The sequence below is a fragment of the Microcebus murinus genome, chromosome 2 (genome assembly GCF_040939455.1).
Source record: "Microcebus murinus isolate Inina chromosome 2, M.murinus_Inina_mat1.0, whole genome shotgun sequence".
NCBI lineage: Eukaryota > Metazoa > Chordata > Mammalia > Primates > Cheirogaleidae > Microcebus > Microcebus murinus.
In genome coordinates, this window is record NC_134105.1 from 93,760,041 (window position 1) to 93,772,706 (window position 12,666).

A 12,666-nucleotide genomic window follows, 5' to 3' on the forward strand; every position below is an offset into this window, starting at 1 on the left:
GAGAGGCTTGGGGTTGGGGACAGATGGTCTGGGCCGCTGAGGGGGCAGCAAAGCCTGGTGGCTGGAAGTGGTGAAAATCAGCTACACTGAACATATGGATGTCCTCTCAAGGATGTGTGATATGTGGGGGAGAAAACTGGAAACAGAGGGGATGAGGAAGAGGTGGTCAAGGGGACTGAGGGCTTCTGGGGGCTAAAGTTCCCTGACTAAGGCTACTTCAGGCTGGGCATGTTTCCCACTCTACTGCCCACAATGCCCCTGCAGACAACCCTCACAGACTTAGCACTTCATTATACACTGCTCTACTCAATAATTCTGTCCCTAAACACATTTGGGTCCCAGCTGGGTTAGCATGGATCCCTAATCTTACCAACACAAGACTACTAAGTTAAGAAGAGTGCAAATATTCATGAAAGTAGTTGCCAGTTGTTCAGTGCCTACTGGGCATGGGCCACTGACTATCAGCCTCACCACAATCCTGCAAGGTGGACATTAGCATGCCCACCACTTTTCAGCCAGGGAAACAAAGGCTCAGAGAGGGGCATACCTGGTTGAATCAGCACCAAACCTTCCACTCCCCACCTGCAGAGATGTGCTCTTCCAGCAGTTTCTAGGGGACTGGGGCTAGGGGTAGTGCCTGCTCCTTAAGGGGAGGAGGAAGAGGCTGGCAGTGGGGGCCTGTAAGGTGTTGTGTGTGTGTAGTTATTTTTTGTGGGGTCAGCTCCTGGGCCACATGTGAGCTGAAGTGCGTGTTTATGGGCTGAGGTGTGCCTGCATATGAGGACTTGTAGGTCAGTTCTTGGAATGTGTGTATGTGTGTAGGAGGGTTGGAGAATTAGTCCCTGAGCCGTGTGAAAATGTGGGTTGGAGCTCTGGTGAACATAAATGGGCTTGGATTTTGTGCATGATTGTATGTGTATGTGTATGTATGTATGCGAACTTGAGATTGCAAGTATGTTGGGGCGCTGAGGCTGGGTGTCAATCCCTGGGTCGTGCGTTTATGATATGTGTCTCCCAGAAGGGTGGGCACTGGACTGTGCGTGTCCGTGTACAAGTGTGTGTGTGGGGGGGTGTCATTCCCAGGCCCTGTGTGTATCTGAGTGTGACTGCCCTCGCCTCCGCGTGCGTCCCCTGTATGTGGGGGAGGGGAGGGCACTGGAGGGTCGGGGGACGCGGGCCGGCCCCGCCCTCCGCTGCAGGTGGGCCGGGCCCGCGGCGGGGCGGCAGCGCTCGCTGCTCTTGGCTCGCGGCCGCGCCGGGCTCGCAGGGCTGGGCTCGGGCTGCGGGGCGGCGCCGGGACAGGAAGCGGAAAGCAGCAGTGCCGCGGCGGCGGGGCTCTGTCTCTCCTGGAGCCCAGCGCAGGCCGCAGAGCCGGGGCCGCTGGGAGCCGAGACCACGGCCGCGGAGCCCGCACGGCCGGCGCGGAGGTGAGTCCCGCGAGAGGCCGGGCGCGGCGCGGCGGCGGCCCCGGGCAGACCTCCGGCGGGAGACGCCCCCACCCGGACCCCACGCGCCCTTGCGCCCTCCGCCCGCGCTGCCACCGCCGGACTTAGATCCCGGTCGACTGGCCTCCAGCCTCTGGCCGGAGTGCCCTCTCCTGCGGACCGCGCCGGTCGTGCTTTCCGGGACCCCACTCCGCTCCGTGCCTGCGCGCGCGCCTCCTGCCCTTGCCCTGCGCTCTCCGCCGCACCCCACACTCGCTCGGGTCCCAGGTTCCCTGCCCACCCTCGGACGCCCCCTTCTCCCCCGGCCGGCCTTGGGGGTGCGCCCCTCGGGCGTGCTTGCCGGGGCGGCGGGCGGGCGGGCCGGCAGGGAGCGGCCGAGCGTCGGTGGCGGCACCGCGGCCGCAGCGGCCGTGCGGGGCGGGGGCCGGCGCACCGCGCTTTCCGTCTCTCCGCGGGGTCGACCCGGGACCCGCCCGCGCCAGGGGACCGCCTGGCGCTTCGCCAGGCACCCGGACAGAGCTGGCCTGTGTTCACACCTCGCTCACAGATTTGAGCCGGCCCCGGAGGCCGGGGGGGCGAGTCCGGTTGCGCGTCGGAGAGCGCAACAGGCAGGTAGGAGTTTACTTTCAAAAACGCCGGGGTGGAGCGGAGGCGTCCTGCGAGTCTCTGCCCGCGGAGTCCCTGCTTGAGGGACTCTCGCCGCGCTGGGGCAGCCTTCGCCACCGACAGGACCTCATTTCCTCCCGCAGCCTTTGAACTGCCCCAAGCATCGCGCCCAGAGAAGTGTGAAGCTTTATAAAAATTTAAACGCGTCTGCGGCGGAGGCAGGAGTGGGGCGGAGCCGTGGCCTGGCTGCTTGGTGATGAGCTGAGGAGACTTGGAGCCGAGAAATCTGTTGCTCAGCTTTCTCATCTCCAAACATGGTCTGCCAGGTCTGAAGCCTACGCCGAGAAGGTGTTGTGAGCTCGCTTAGATGCTTGTTAGGAGGTGTTAGAGCGCTTTGTTATGATGATTGTGTGGGCTGGCACGTGCATTTTGTTAAAACTCTTTTGACCCGGCTTTTGTTGGAAATGCATGTTGTATTCTTGGACACTTACTCCCGAAAGCTAGCAAGCTGTAAGGAATCTGGCATTTTCACTGACATGTTTATAAATTTTACAGGGTTGCTGAAAAATATTATAACTTGTGTCACCAATCAACAATGCTAATTAGCATTCTCCTTCCAGTGGGTGGGTTGTTTGATTACACAGCTCCTAGGCTCTGTAAGTGAGATGGCAGAAACTGTCTGAATCCAGGGAGACGTAATTAGCTATTTTATGTAACCACTAATTATAGAGTTTTTAGAGTTGAATTAAATCAATGTGATATATTTGGGGCTTTGATTTGTGGGAGGAAACTGTTTTTTTCCTACAGTTCAAAGAAGTAACACACTTCACCTGTGTATGTGCATTAAGCATTCCCAAACGCTGGTGTCTCTCGATTTAATTAGTGGAAACGCTTGGTGTGAAATTTTACTGTTAACAATGTTGGCAGTGTAAAAATGGGAGAATTTTGTGAGTGGCATATTTGTAACGATGCTTGCCAAGCAGTACATTTTTATTATTTTATGTATCCCGCAACAGGACAGAACTATAAAGGAAATTTAGTTTCCTTCGCAAGAAACAATCCCACCATACCCTTGTCTGTTGAACAATAAATAAACATTGAGTGAAGACTGCACCCTCCCCCTTCATCCCCCTAACACACATATCCTAGACTTCAGCTATTTAGATTGAATGGGCCCTTATCACATTGTGTTTTAATTGGAGGTTTCCACCTTTGGGCGGTGAGCTCCTTGGGAGCTAGAACTATTTTAGATTTATTTCTTTTCTCCTGCACTCCCCACAATGCGTGGGACACCAAACCTGTGAGTGGGAATTGAAATTGCATAATTCTTTGTGGGGTTATGTGTGGTTTAGGACAATTTATGATTGTTGCCTACCCTTCTCTATGTAAATAAACAATTCTGGTAATTGCTACCTTGCTATACATTTTCCGTAGCAAAGGGCACAGGTTCTGGAGTTAGACTCTCAAAGTTCAAGCCCTGGCTCTAGCACTTACCAGTGTATGAGCTTGGTTTCTTAACTGTAACATGAAATGAACATTTTATTTCTCTTAACGGCTTGTTCTGGGAATTAAGTGAGACATTACATGTAAACACTTAAAAACAGTGCCTAACACATAGTAAGCACTTGATAACTATAAGCTGTTAAGACTATTATTACCATTATGTCTCTATAAAGTCAACTAGCTGGTTTGGTGTGTGATTTGGGCATCGTGCTATTCTATTTTTCTTAAGATGAATAAGATTAAGCGGGCTTGTGGCTGGACCATGCTTCTGTTAGCAGTCTTGGTCTTGCTGAAGTTTGATGAAAGGGTGCATGTGAGTCTGCCTGCTGTCTGTCTCTAGCAGTGGCCTTCTGAATCCCACTTACCGGGCAGTAGTCCTTGGACCCAGCACCATTGGATTTACAGAGGAGGTAGCGCTCATGAAATCTATTTTTCTGAAGTTTAAAAATCTGGCAGGGGACAAGGGAGTCACTCGAAAGCAAATATGCTCATCAGAGCACAACAGACATGTTAACCATTCACAGCTCTTCAGAAATCTATAGCAAGCTGTTGGAGGTGTTTCAGAGGTAATTAGTGACTGGAGTCAAGAGCAGTTATTCTAGCAAGGTTAGTTGAAATCATTGGCAAAACAGGTAAAATGAAGTTGACATTTTCTTTCCTTGTGAGTAATTACACAGAATCATTCATTTGAAAGAGTTTTGTTGTAATAAAAGAATCGTTGTGTTTGTCACACGTGCCACCAGCCCTACAGACACTCACATCAGGTGGATAATGTCTTATGGACCACAAGTTCAGCAAAATGTTTTATAGACCTTGCCATACTTCTCCACTGCCTGTGCCTCTCCAGGTACACCTGCTAACACACACACAATTTTCTCTGATCTCTCTGGCATTCGCTTCCAACCTGGGGGCAGTAAATGGAGGCCTGCAAGGAACAGAATGGAAATCACTAAATTACTCAGCTGTGGTTAATAATGGTCATTACAAAGGTATTCTTTCTGAGGGAATTTCACTTTTCTGAATAATAATAATGGTTGACAGTTGCTAATGATCTTTATGAATTGTCTCATTTAATACCCACCACAGGCCTAGAAGTAGAATTCTGTTGCTACAGCTAGGGAAACTGAGGCAGAGAGAAGTTAACTTGTTCCGAGGTGACACACAGCAAGTACAGATAAGACTGGAGCCAGGATTTGAATGCTGATAGTCTAACTCCAGAACCTAGTCTGTTTGCTACTCTTCTCTAGAAGAGCTGACTCTAAACAAAATCATTTAAATTGTCATTTTCTCCTTCAGTGCCACATAATTAAAAATGGGTACCTTAAGAAAAATGTTAGCTTCAAGACAATATAAATTAATGGAGTAAACCTTCTGGAATTCTATGTATGGTAAAAATTAAATATTCAAGATAATGTATACAGTGTATATAAACACAGTTGTACAGGAAACTTCTTTCCCTTGGAAATACATCCACTGCAGAGGGAGTAGAATGGCCCTTTAAATTCAATGTGTCTCTGTACTCCTTGCAAGATAACTTGCTATCCTCTAAACCAGAGCTTAATTACTCAGTAGCGCTAGGCAGAGCTGTTGATGTGTTTATAATTTCCTTTTCATGAAGGCTAGCTTATGTTTACTACTGTCATTGACATATTATTTCCTTCATATGATTTTCTGAACACTATGTTTTTCCTTTAAGTAGTAGTCAGGTATATTTTATGTGAGCGAACTTGACTTTAGGGGAAGGTTCTATTCAAGGCCACGGATCTTCACTTTGCTTTTAATAAAGGGTGCTGAAGGACGTCCTTTCTGACATTTTTGCCTGGGAATTTCAGAATTTAAGATACTGCCATTCAGACAGAAGTACCCCTTGCACCTGTTTCGCAGTGTTCTCCTTGCCTTCGTGTGATGTGGTTTGATGAGCTGGCTCTGTCCTGGTGTTATCCAAGTAGAGCCTGTGGCTCTTAAGGGGTGGGTGACAGGTGGGACGGGATGCCCTTGGGTGGCTGCTGAAAGATGCTGCTGCCAGTTTTTGCTTAGTGGGTCTGAAATATAAATTCTGCCTCCGAGTGGGTCTGCCGGCGAGCCAGTGGTATATCTCTATTCTTAATAGTTCTGACATCACTGCTCTATCTAATCTCCACATCTTTTTTTCACCTATAAAACTAAGGATAAATAATCTCTATGGTTTCTTCCACAGTGAATGTATGGCCTCCATGTCCTGAGACCTGCCACAAAACCCTTCATTCAGCAGACGTTTATGGGTCTCTCACTATGTTCTAGGAGCTGGAGAGATAGCAACGAAGGTGCTCCCTGCTCCCATGGAGTTTACAGGAGCCAGGACAATAAGTAATCACACAGATAAATGTATAATTGGAAGTTGTGATGGAAAGTAAGAGTACAGGGTGGTGGGAAAGGGCCTGGTTTGGATCTGAAGATCAGGAAAGGCCTCTTGAAAGAAGCATTATTTAAGTTGAGAGGGATGAGTAGGAATTTGGCAAAACAGGGCACGTAAAGAGTGGGTACCAAGCTGGGCGTGGGTAGCTCAAGCCTGTAGTCCCAGCTACTCAGGACGCTGAGGCAGGAGGATTGCTAGAGCCCAGGAGTTCAAGGCTGCAGTGAGCTAGGATCCCACCATTGCACTCCAGCCTGTGTGACAGTGAGATCCTGTTTCTTTAAAAAAAAAAAAAAAAAAAAAAGCATGCCAACAGATATACTGGGCTCTGCCTTATAGGACCTGGAACTAGAGGAGGAAGAGGGAGCTGGAGCGGTGGGCAGAGCAGTGCATACCAAATGAAAGATTTTGTATTTTATTTAGAGTGCAGTGGAACACCAGGGAAGGGTTTTAAGCAGGGAAGTGATGTCTGCATTGTAATTTAAAAGGTCACTGGGGCTGCTGCCTGTTCTGGTCCAAACATAATATGGGTCATATCAGCATGAGAGAGAGACAGCTCCAGATTCTAGGATCCATATTTGCACCTTTGCATGACTCCATCCCATTCAGGCCAGAGCAACAGCCTATGGGTCTGCTACCCAGGGAACCTGATTTCTTTTGATTACTTTACTATCTTTTCTGATAAGGGATTCCTTCTGACCTTGTCAGGAATTCTCTTAATTTCTTATATATGCAAGGAAACTGTCTCATAAATATATCATTGCAGTGATAAGCTTTAGGATATGCTCTTCTGCTAAGTCTGTTGAAGCTCTCACCTTGGCTCAACCTCTTTTAAAATGCAGTCACTCTGAATTTTATTAGCTTGCCTCCTGTGGCTTCTCCTTAATTCTCAATCATCTTGGATGGGACAAGAGTTGATACCTATGGTAGAAACAGTATGACTTAGAACAGGGGCCTAAACTTCCTTCTGATGGATTAAGTGAGGAAACCTGGAGGCTTTGCAGTAGGTTACCCAGTGCTGATGGAGCCTGGAGGACAGGTGGAATTAGTGACAGTGGATGTGTGGGTTGAAGTGGGGAGACAGCACTGAAGATGGCACAGGGTTAGGTCCATAGGATCGTTACGGTGGTGGTGTCACCTTGGCAAACGAAATTGGAAAGAGTAGGCCGAGATACTAGAGAGCAACTCTGGGTAGTGTTGGTAATCCCAAGGGGAGCACTGGGAATTTATCCTTTCAGTGGGTATTTGTTGGGTGCCTGTTATGTTCAGAGTGTCCCGGAGCCATAGCTCCTGTCTCCAAGGAGCTTATACTGTAGTAAAATCATGGATGGAGATGCACAACGCAGAGAGGTTTTAGTGTCTAGGGTAACTTCATGGGGAAGAGGGAAGGGAATGTTGGAGAAGTAGTGGCATAAGTGCCATCAAATTGGAGGCTAGCCAGCTGTAGCGAGAAGCTCTGTGAGGCCAGGGAGCATGCTTTTGTCACTGCTGTGCCCTAGCACTGCTGAGTGTGGCCTCTCACAGCTGCTTATTAGCCACAGAAGTGGATGAAATGAATACAGGGTTAAGAGGGGCGGGAGGACGACAACAAGGATGTGACCTTTGGATTTGGCTCACAGCAGTCTCTGGCTAACTTAGAGTTGTTACAAGGGAGTGTTGAGGATAGGGGTTTGGGGTGACATTCGAGAGGGAGGGAGTGACAGCAGATCCACCCCTTTGGTGAGTACAGGCAGGAATTGTGGGTGGGAAACCAGGACAAGGGTGGTTGGTAGAGGTAGGTAAAGCCTTTCCCCAGAGGGCACTGGGGAGCCCATGGTTTCCTTTGAGGGACATGCCTGGAGTTGCCTTAATGGATAGCTGGAGGTTTTAATGGGGATGAAGAATGACGTCCTCTGGCAAAAGTGGAAGGAAATGAAACTTGGGTTATCATATGCCAGACACTTTACCTCCACAGTCTCCTTTAATCCTCACAACAACCCTAGGAAGAGAAATATTAAAGGACCTTTTTTTACAGGGGTGGGAAATAGAAGCTGGGGGAGGCAAACACCCAGGTTTTGCAGGGCCAGCTGCCTCTCTGATACCCCAGCAGCATTTAGCGAGAAGTAGCTAGAAGTTGGGATGCAACAGGGAATCAGAGTTATGGGTTGGAACACAAACACTACAAGAAGTGTAGGACCTGTGAAGGGTTAATGAACCCAGAAGAGGACACAGTCAGTTTTCTGGGCCAAGCAGCCAGGCATTAGAATCTGGGGAACAGCAGAGAGCTGGGCAAGGGACTTTCAGGAAAAGTGTCTGAGTTCACAAAGGGCTGGAGATCTTGGTTGCTCCTCCTAATGTTGGTGTCTGCTGGGTATGAAGCAGGTGAGAAAGTAGCAAAGCTCCGAGCAGAAAGCAAGTGAGACTCAAAGGTGCTGAAAGCTCATTGAGATTGCTAGTGGCAATGGTAGGAGAGAGAGTAGGGACAAAAAGGATGAGCCAGCTTTTGAAGTGTTCAGGAAATTCTAGGAAAGTGGAGATATGTCCAGGAGCAAAACTTAACTTTTTAAAAAAAATCTCTGCTATGTTCATTTTTACATTTGATCTTTATAGTCACCCCCTGCCACGCCCGAGATAGGCTGCCTTGTTTCCTATTTATGGGACAAGAAACCTCTGAGGCCCAAGGGGAAACCACCTTGCCTAGGTACACAGCTAGTTAGGAAGCGTGGAGTGAGATACAAGCCCAGGTCTGTCTGACTGCAGGTGAGCCACTAGCTCTCTGCTCTACTACATTCTAAGCTTTTCTCTTATTGAGAAAGACAAGGAGAGCATGGGGTTTTCATAAGTGGCAAAGAGAGTGCTGACTCCACCGGCTTTCATTTAGCTAGAACGTCTGGAGCCTGTGCTGGGCGCTCTCACCCAAAGGAGTGGTTAGCTCCTTTAGACTTCATGGCAACCCTGATATTTACATTCTATAGATTCATGTTCAAATAGCTTTAATTTGACTGAGGTCCCATAAGTAATAAGTAAGCAAAGCCTGAGGTTGGAAACCAGCTTTAGATACTGTGTCTGCTTATATTTCCAGATCAGTGAGGAAACAGGCTTAAGAAGGCAAAGTGGCTTATCCCAGGTTGTACTAGCGAGTGGCTGAGCTCAGCCTAGGACCCAGGCTTCCCCATGGCTAGCTTTGGGCTCTCCATAGCAGAGATGTGAAATGAAGAGTCAGGACCTCGGGACGAGGGAGGCTAGCCCTGGTAGGAAGACTGGGGAAGTGAATGTGCCTCACTCCCAGGCAGAATGAATGGTAAGGGCAAACACGTCCTGACTGGTATTTATCTGAGGCTCTGGAGGCTGAGTTGGTATGTCCCTGAGGCCTGATTCCCTCCAGACTTGTAGCTGGGGTCAGAGAAACTTGGCCTCCTCCCAGTAGGGGTAGGGTATGGCATTTGCAGCTCTTTTGTTTTTTCTTCACACTTATCTCACTGGCTGTGTTTGCAGTTTCTGCTTCCAGGGGCCCTGGAAGAATGAATGTGTTGGCCTGAGACTAGCTCTGGGGTGAGGGGTGTAGGAAAAGACAGAACTTGTGGATCTCAGTTTTCCAGAAGTAAAGGTTTAGCATGTGGGAGCTCAGGAATGTACTTGGAAATGTTTCCAATTTATTTTTATTGCAAAGCAATATCTAATGAAAATGTGGGAAAAGACCCAGGAGCCTGCAACTAATAAATCACCTGCTTTCATTTTCTGTGTCCCCTAAAAAATCTTTGTCCTTACATAAGCGATTTTATATGATTATAACTGTAATGTAGATTCACTATGTATCTACAATTCTGTGTCCTGCTTTTAAATTTTTTCATTATATTATAAAAGCTTCCCCTCTTCATAATTACCATTTTAAATATTTATGTGATATTTCTTTGGGTGGATGAACTATGTTTTCCTTAACTATTCCTCTGTTTTGGGCATTTAGATTGTTTCTAGCGTTTTACTATTATAGACAAGGAAGTAATAATAATTTTTCTTTAAAAAGAAAATAGTTTCCTAAGATAAATTTCCGGAGCTTGGATCCTGGATTAAAGAGACAGGGAATTTTTAAAAATTGACATTTGGAAATAATGACCAAATCCCTTAAAAGCGACTTTTCTGGGCATTGTTTTTCTAACCAGTGAACTGGCGGTGGGGGCTGGGCACTGTTTCTGGGGCTGTAGAGGTGGGAAGCCACTTCCTACAAGCCAAAGCTGGTGAGTGTGCTCAGGAAATGGACCAGTGCCCAGGTCTCTCCCACCTCCGGTTTTCTTGCTGTTGTGGGGGAGTTCGGCTTGCTCAGCACCTGTCCTGTCTCCCTCCCAGACACCCGAGGAAGCTTGTTGCTGCATAAGTGGAGCATTTAGAGTTCAGATGCTTCTTGTTCACTTTGCTCACTTGTTCCATAGCAGAGACTCCAGAGAGGAGGTTGGGGTTATGTCATTTATCTTTCAGCCCCATTAAGATTGGCTTTGAAGATTGACATCTGTTTTTCTCCTTTTTCCCCAGAAGTTGTTCCTGTTGATGTGTGGCTCCTCCTCTGATTCCCAGACTCCTGGAGGTTTTATGAGTCTAGTAGGTGAAATTCTCTACCTCTAAGAAGCAGTATCTGCTGCTCCATCAAGCCAAGCCCTGCATCGCTATGGATACCGAATCTACATATTCTGGATATTCTTACTACTCAAGTCATTCAAAGAAATCTCACAGACAAGGGTATGTAAGCTATTCATTATTCCACTTTTCCTTTTGGGAAAACCTGCAGGTTGGTGGGGATTTCTAGCCTCTTTTCAAACAATGACTCAAGTGCTGGAGGTTCAGCCCATTGGCTTGTGAGAAGCCGAGCTTTTAAGACGGTTTAACATGCTTGGGAGTAACTACACTAGCAATTTATATTTTATAGCCACCATTAGAGTTGATGACCTTAATTTCTCACAATTAATTTTAAATTAAAGTTTCTCCCTGCAGTGGAAATGTTTTCTATTTCTAAGTACTTCTCATAGATGTCAGTTCTCTCAAAGTTTTACCAAGAATGTAAATGAAAGTTTTAAAACAGTGTTCATTTGTTGTTGCTTTTCCCCCAAAGCTGTTGACTCATTGTCCCTTATGCCTTTGCCTTGAGGCTTATACTGAACTGGTGGGCGTGGCCTGGCGCCTTATTTCTCTTTGACTAGTTTTTACGTGAACTAGCCTTGGTTTTGAACATGCTGTCCTGGGTGATGGGGGCAAATTCTCCCTCCTCTGCAAAATGCATAAGTCTGCACTGGTATTTTCTTAAGGCCTGCTGTGTTACTGACCTATGGAATGTTTGCTGAGTAGAGGAATGAGTGAATAAAGAAATCAATGAATAAATAGGTGGTGGTGTGCTGCTTAGGAATGCAGTTGGTCAAATTATAATGCTGCCACTTACTAGCCTCCTCATCTGTGAAATGGGTACAGCATTTCCCTCCTTACAGGGCTGCTAAGAAGATTAAATGAACTTATGTGTGTAAAGCAGGCAACACAGCACGAGTAGGTCCCTAACCAGTGGCTTTATTAATGCCTTGGCATTATAGACCTTAGCATTTCAGCTACATGTTCCAAGGGACCAACTGGCCCCAGCCCAGTGCCCACCTTTGAGCACAGCTCTGCGCGCTGGCTTGGAAACAGTGATTTCAGAAGTATTTCCCTGACTGAGCCATTCACCATACAAGCAGCTGAAGGCAGAGTGGAATTTTGTTTTTGGAAACAGTAATGAGATATGCATATCTAATTTACCTATTTACACACGGGCCTATGCAGATGTGCACACATAGAAAGAGGTCTGGGAGGGTATTCTCCAAGCCAGGAGCAGTCATCCACAGCGAGGGGGCTGGGCCAAAGCCGGAGACTGACAGGAACTTCGTGTACACATTATCTTTCTGTACTCATTCAGTTTTTTACCAGTGTGTATTTTGTAATTTTAAAGAATGAATAGGCCGGGCGCGGTGGCTCACGCCTGTAATCCTAGCTCTCTGGGAGGCCGAGGCGGGCGGATTGCTCGAGGTCAGGAGTTCGAAACCAGCCTGAGCAAGAGCGAGACCCCGTCTCTACTATAAATAGAAATAAATTAATTGGCCAACTAATATATATATATACAAAAAATTAGCCGGGCATGGTGGCGAATGCCTGTAGTCCCAGCTACTTGGGAGGCTGAGGCAGGAGGATTGCTTGAGCCAGGAGTTTGAGGTTGCTGTGAGCAAGGCTGACGCCACGGCACTCACTCTAGCCTGGGCAATAAAGTAAGACTCTGTCTCAAAAAAAAAAAAAAAGAATGAATGGAATGAGGTGTAAATGAAAGGTTTTCAAAGATTATTTGATAACATGAGAAAGTGTTTATGAGACCATTTTATGAAAAACAGGATTCAATATTTTGTACGTTTGAATCGTTACATATACAATCATAAGATGAATATTAACATACTGACCATGCCTGTCTCTGACTATCGGATTATGGGTGGTATTTTCTTTTTAACTTCCATTATTTTCCAAATTTTTATGTATTGCTCTTAAAATCATAAGAATTTGGGGGAAAGATGTCAATGAGCTTGTTCGGGAGCCCAAGATGCGAAATGGAAAGAGTTAGGGCCAGAGCCCAGATCCCGAGAAAGTCAGAAACCATCTGTGATAAAAATTTAGTCACAAATTTCAACCAGTGGGTAAATTTATCAGATTTTGGCTTAAAATAGGAGAAACTTATCAGATTTC

The 12,666-nt window shown here is 47.0% G+C and overlaps 1 protein-coding gene across 1 annotated transcript in view; it reads left to right on the forward strand.

Moving 5' to 3' along the window:
- Positions 1–1,313: 1,313 nt before the first annotated feature.
- VANGL1 (VANGL planar cell polarity protein 1) overlaps positions 1,314–12,666 on the forward strand; it is a 43,324-nt gene continuing 31,971 nt past the window's right edge. Inside the window, exons 1-2 of the mRNA XM_012761797.2 lie at positions 1,314–1,427; positions 10,453–10,656. Of these exons, the coding sequence (XP_012617251.1) occupies positions 10,586–10,656 (71 nt within the window). The 5' untranslated portion in view covers positions 1,314–1,427; positions 10,453–10,585. The remainder of the gene's footprint in view (positions 1,428–10,452; positions 10,657–12,666) is intronic.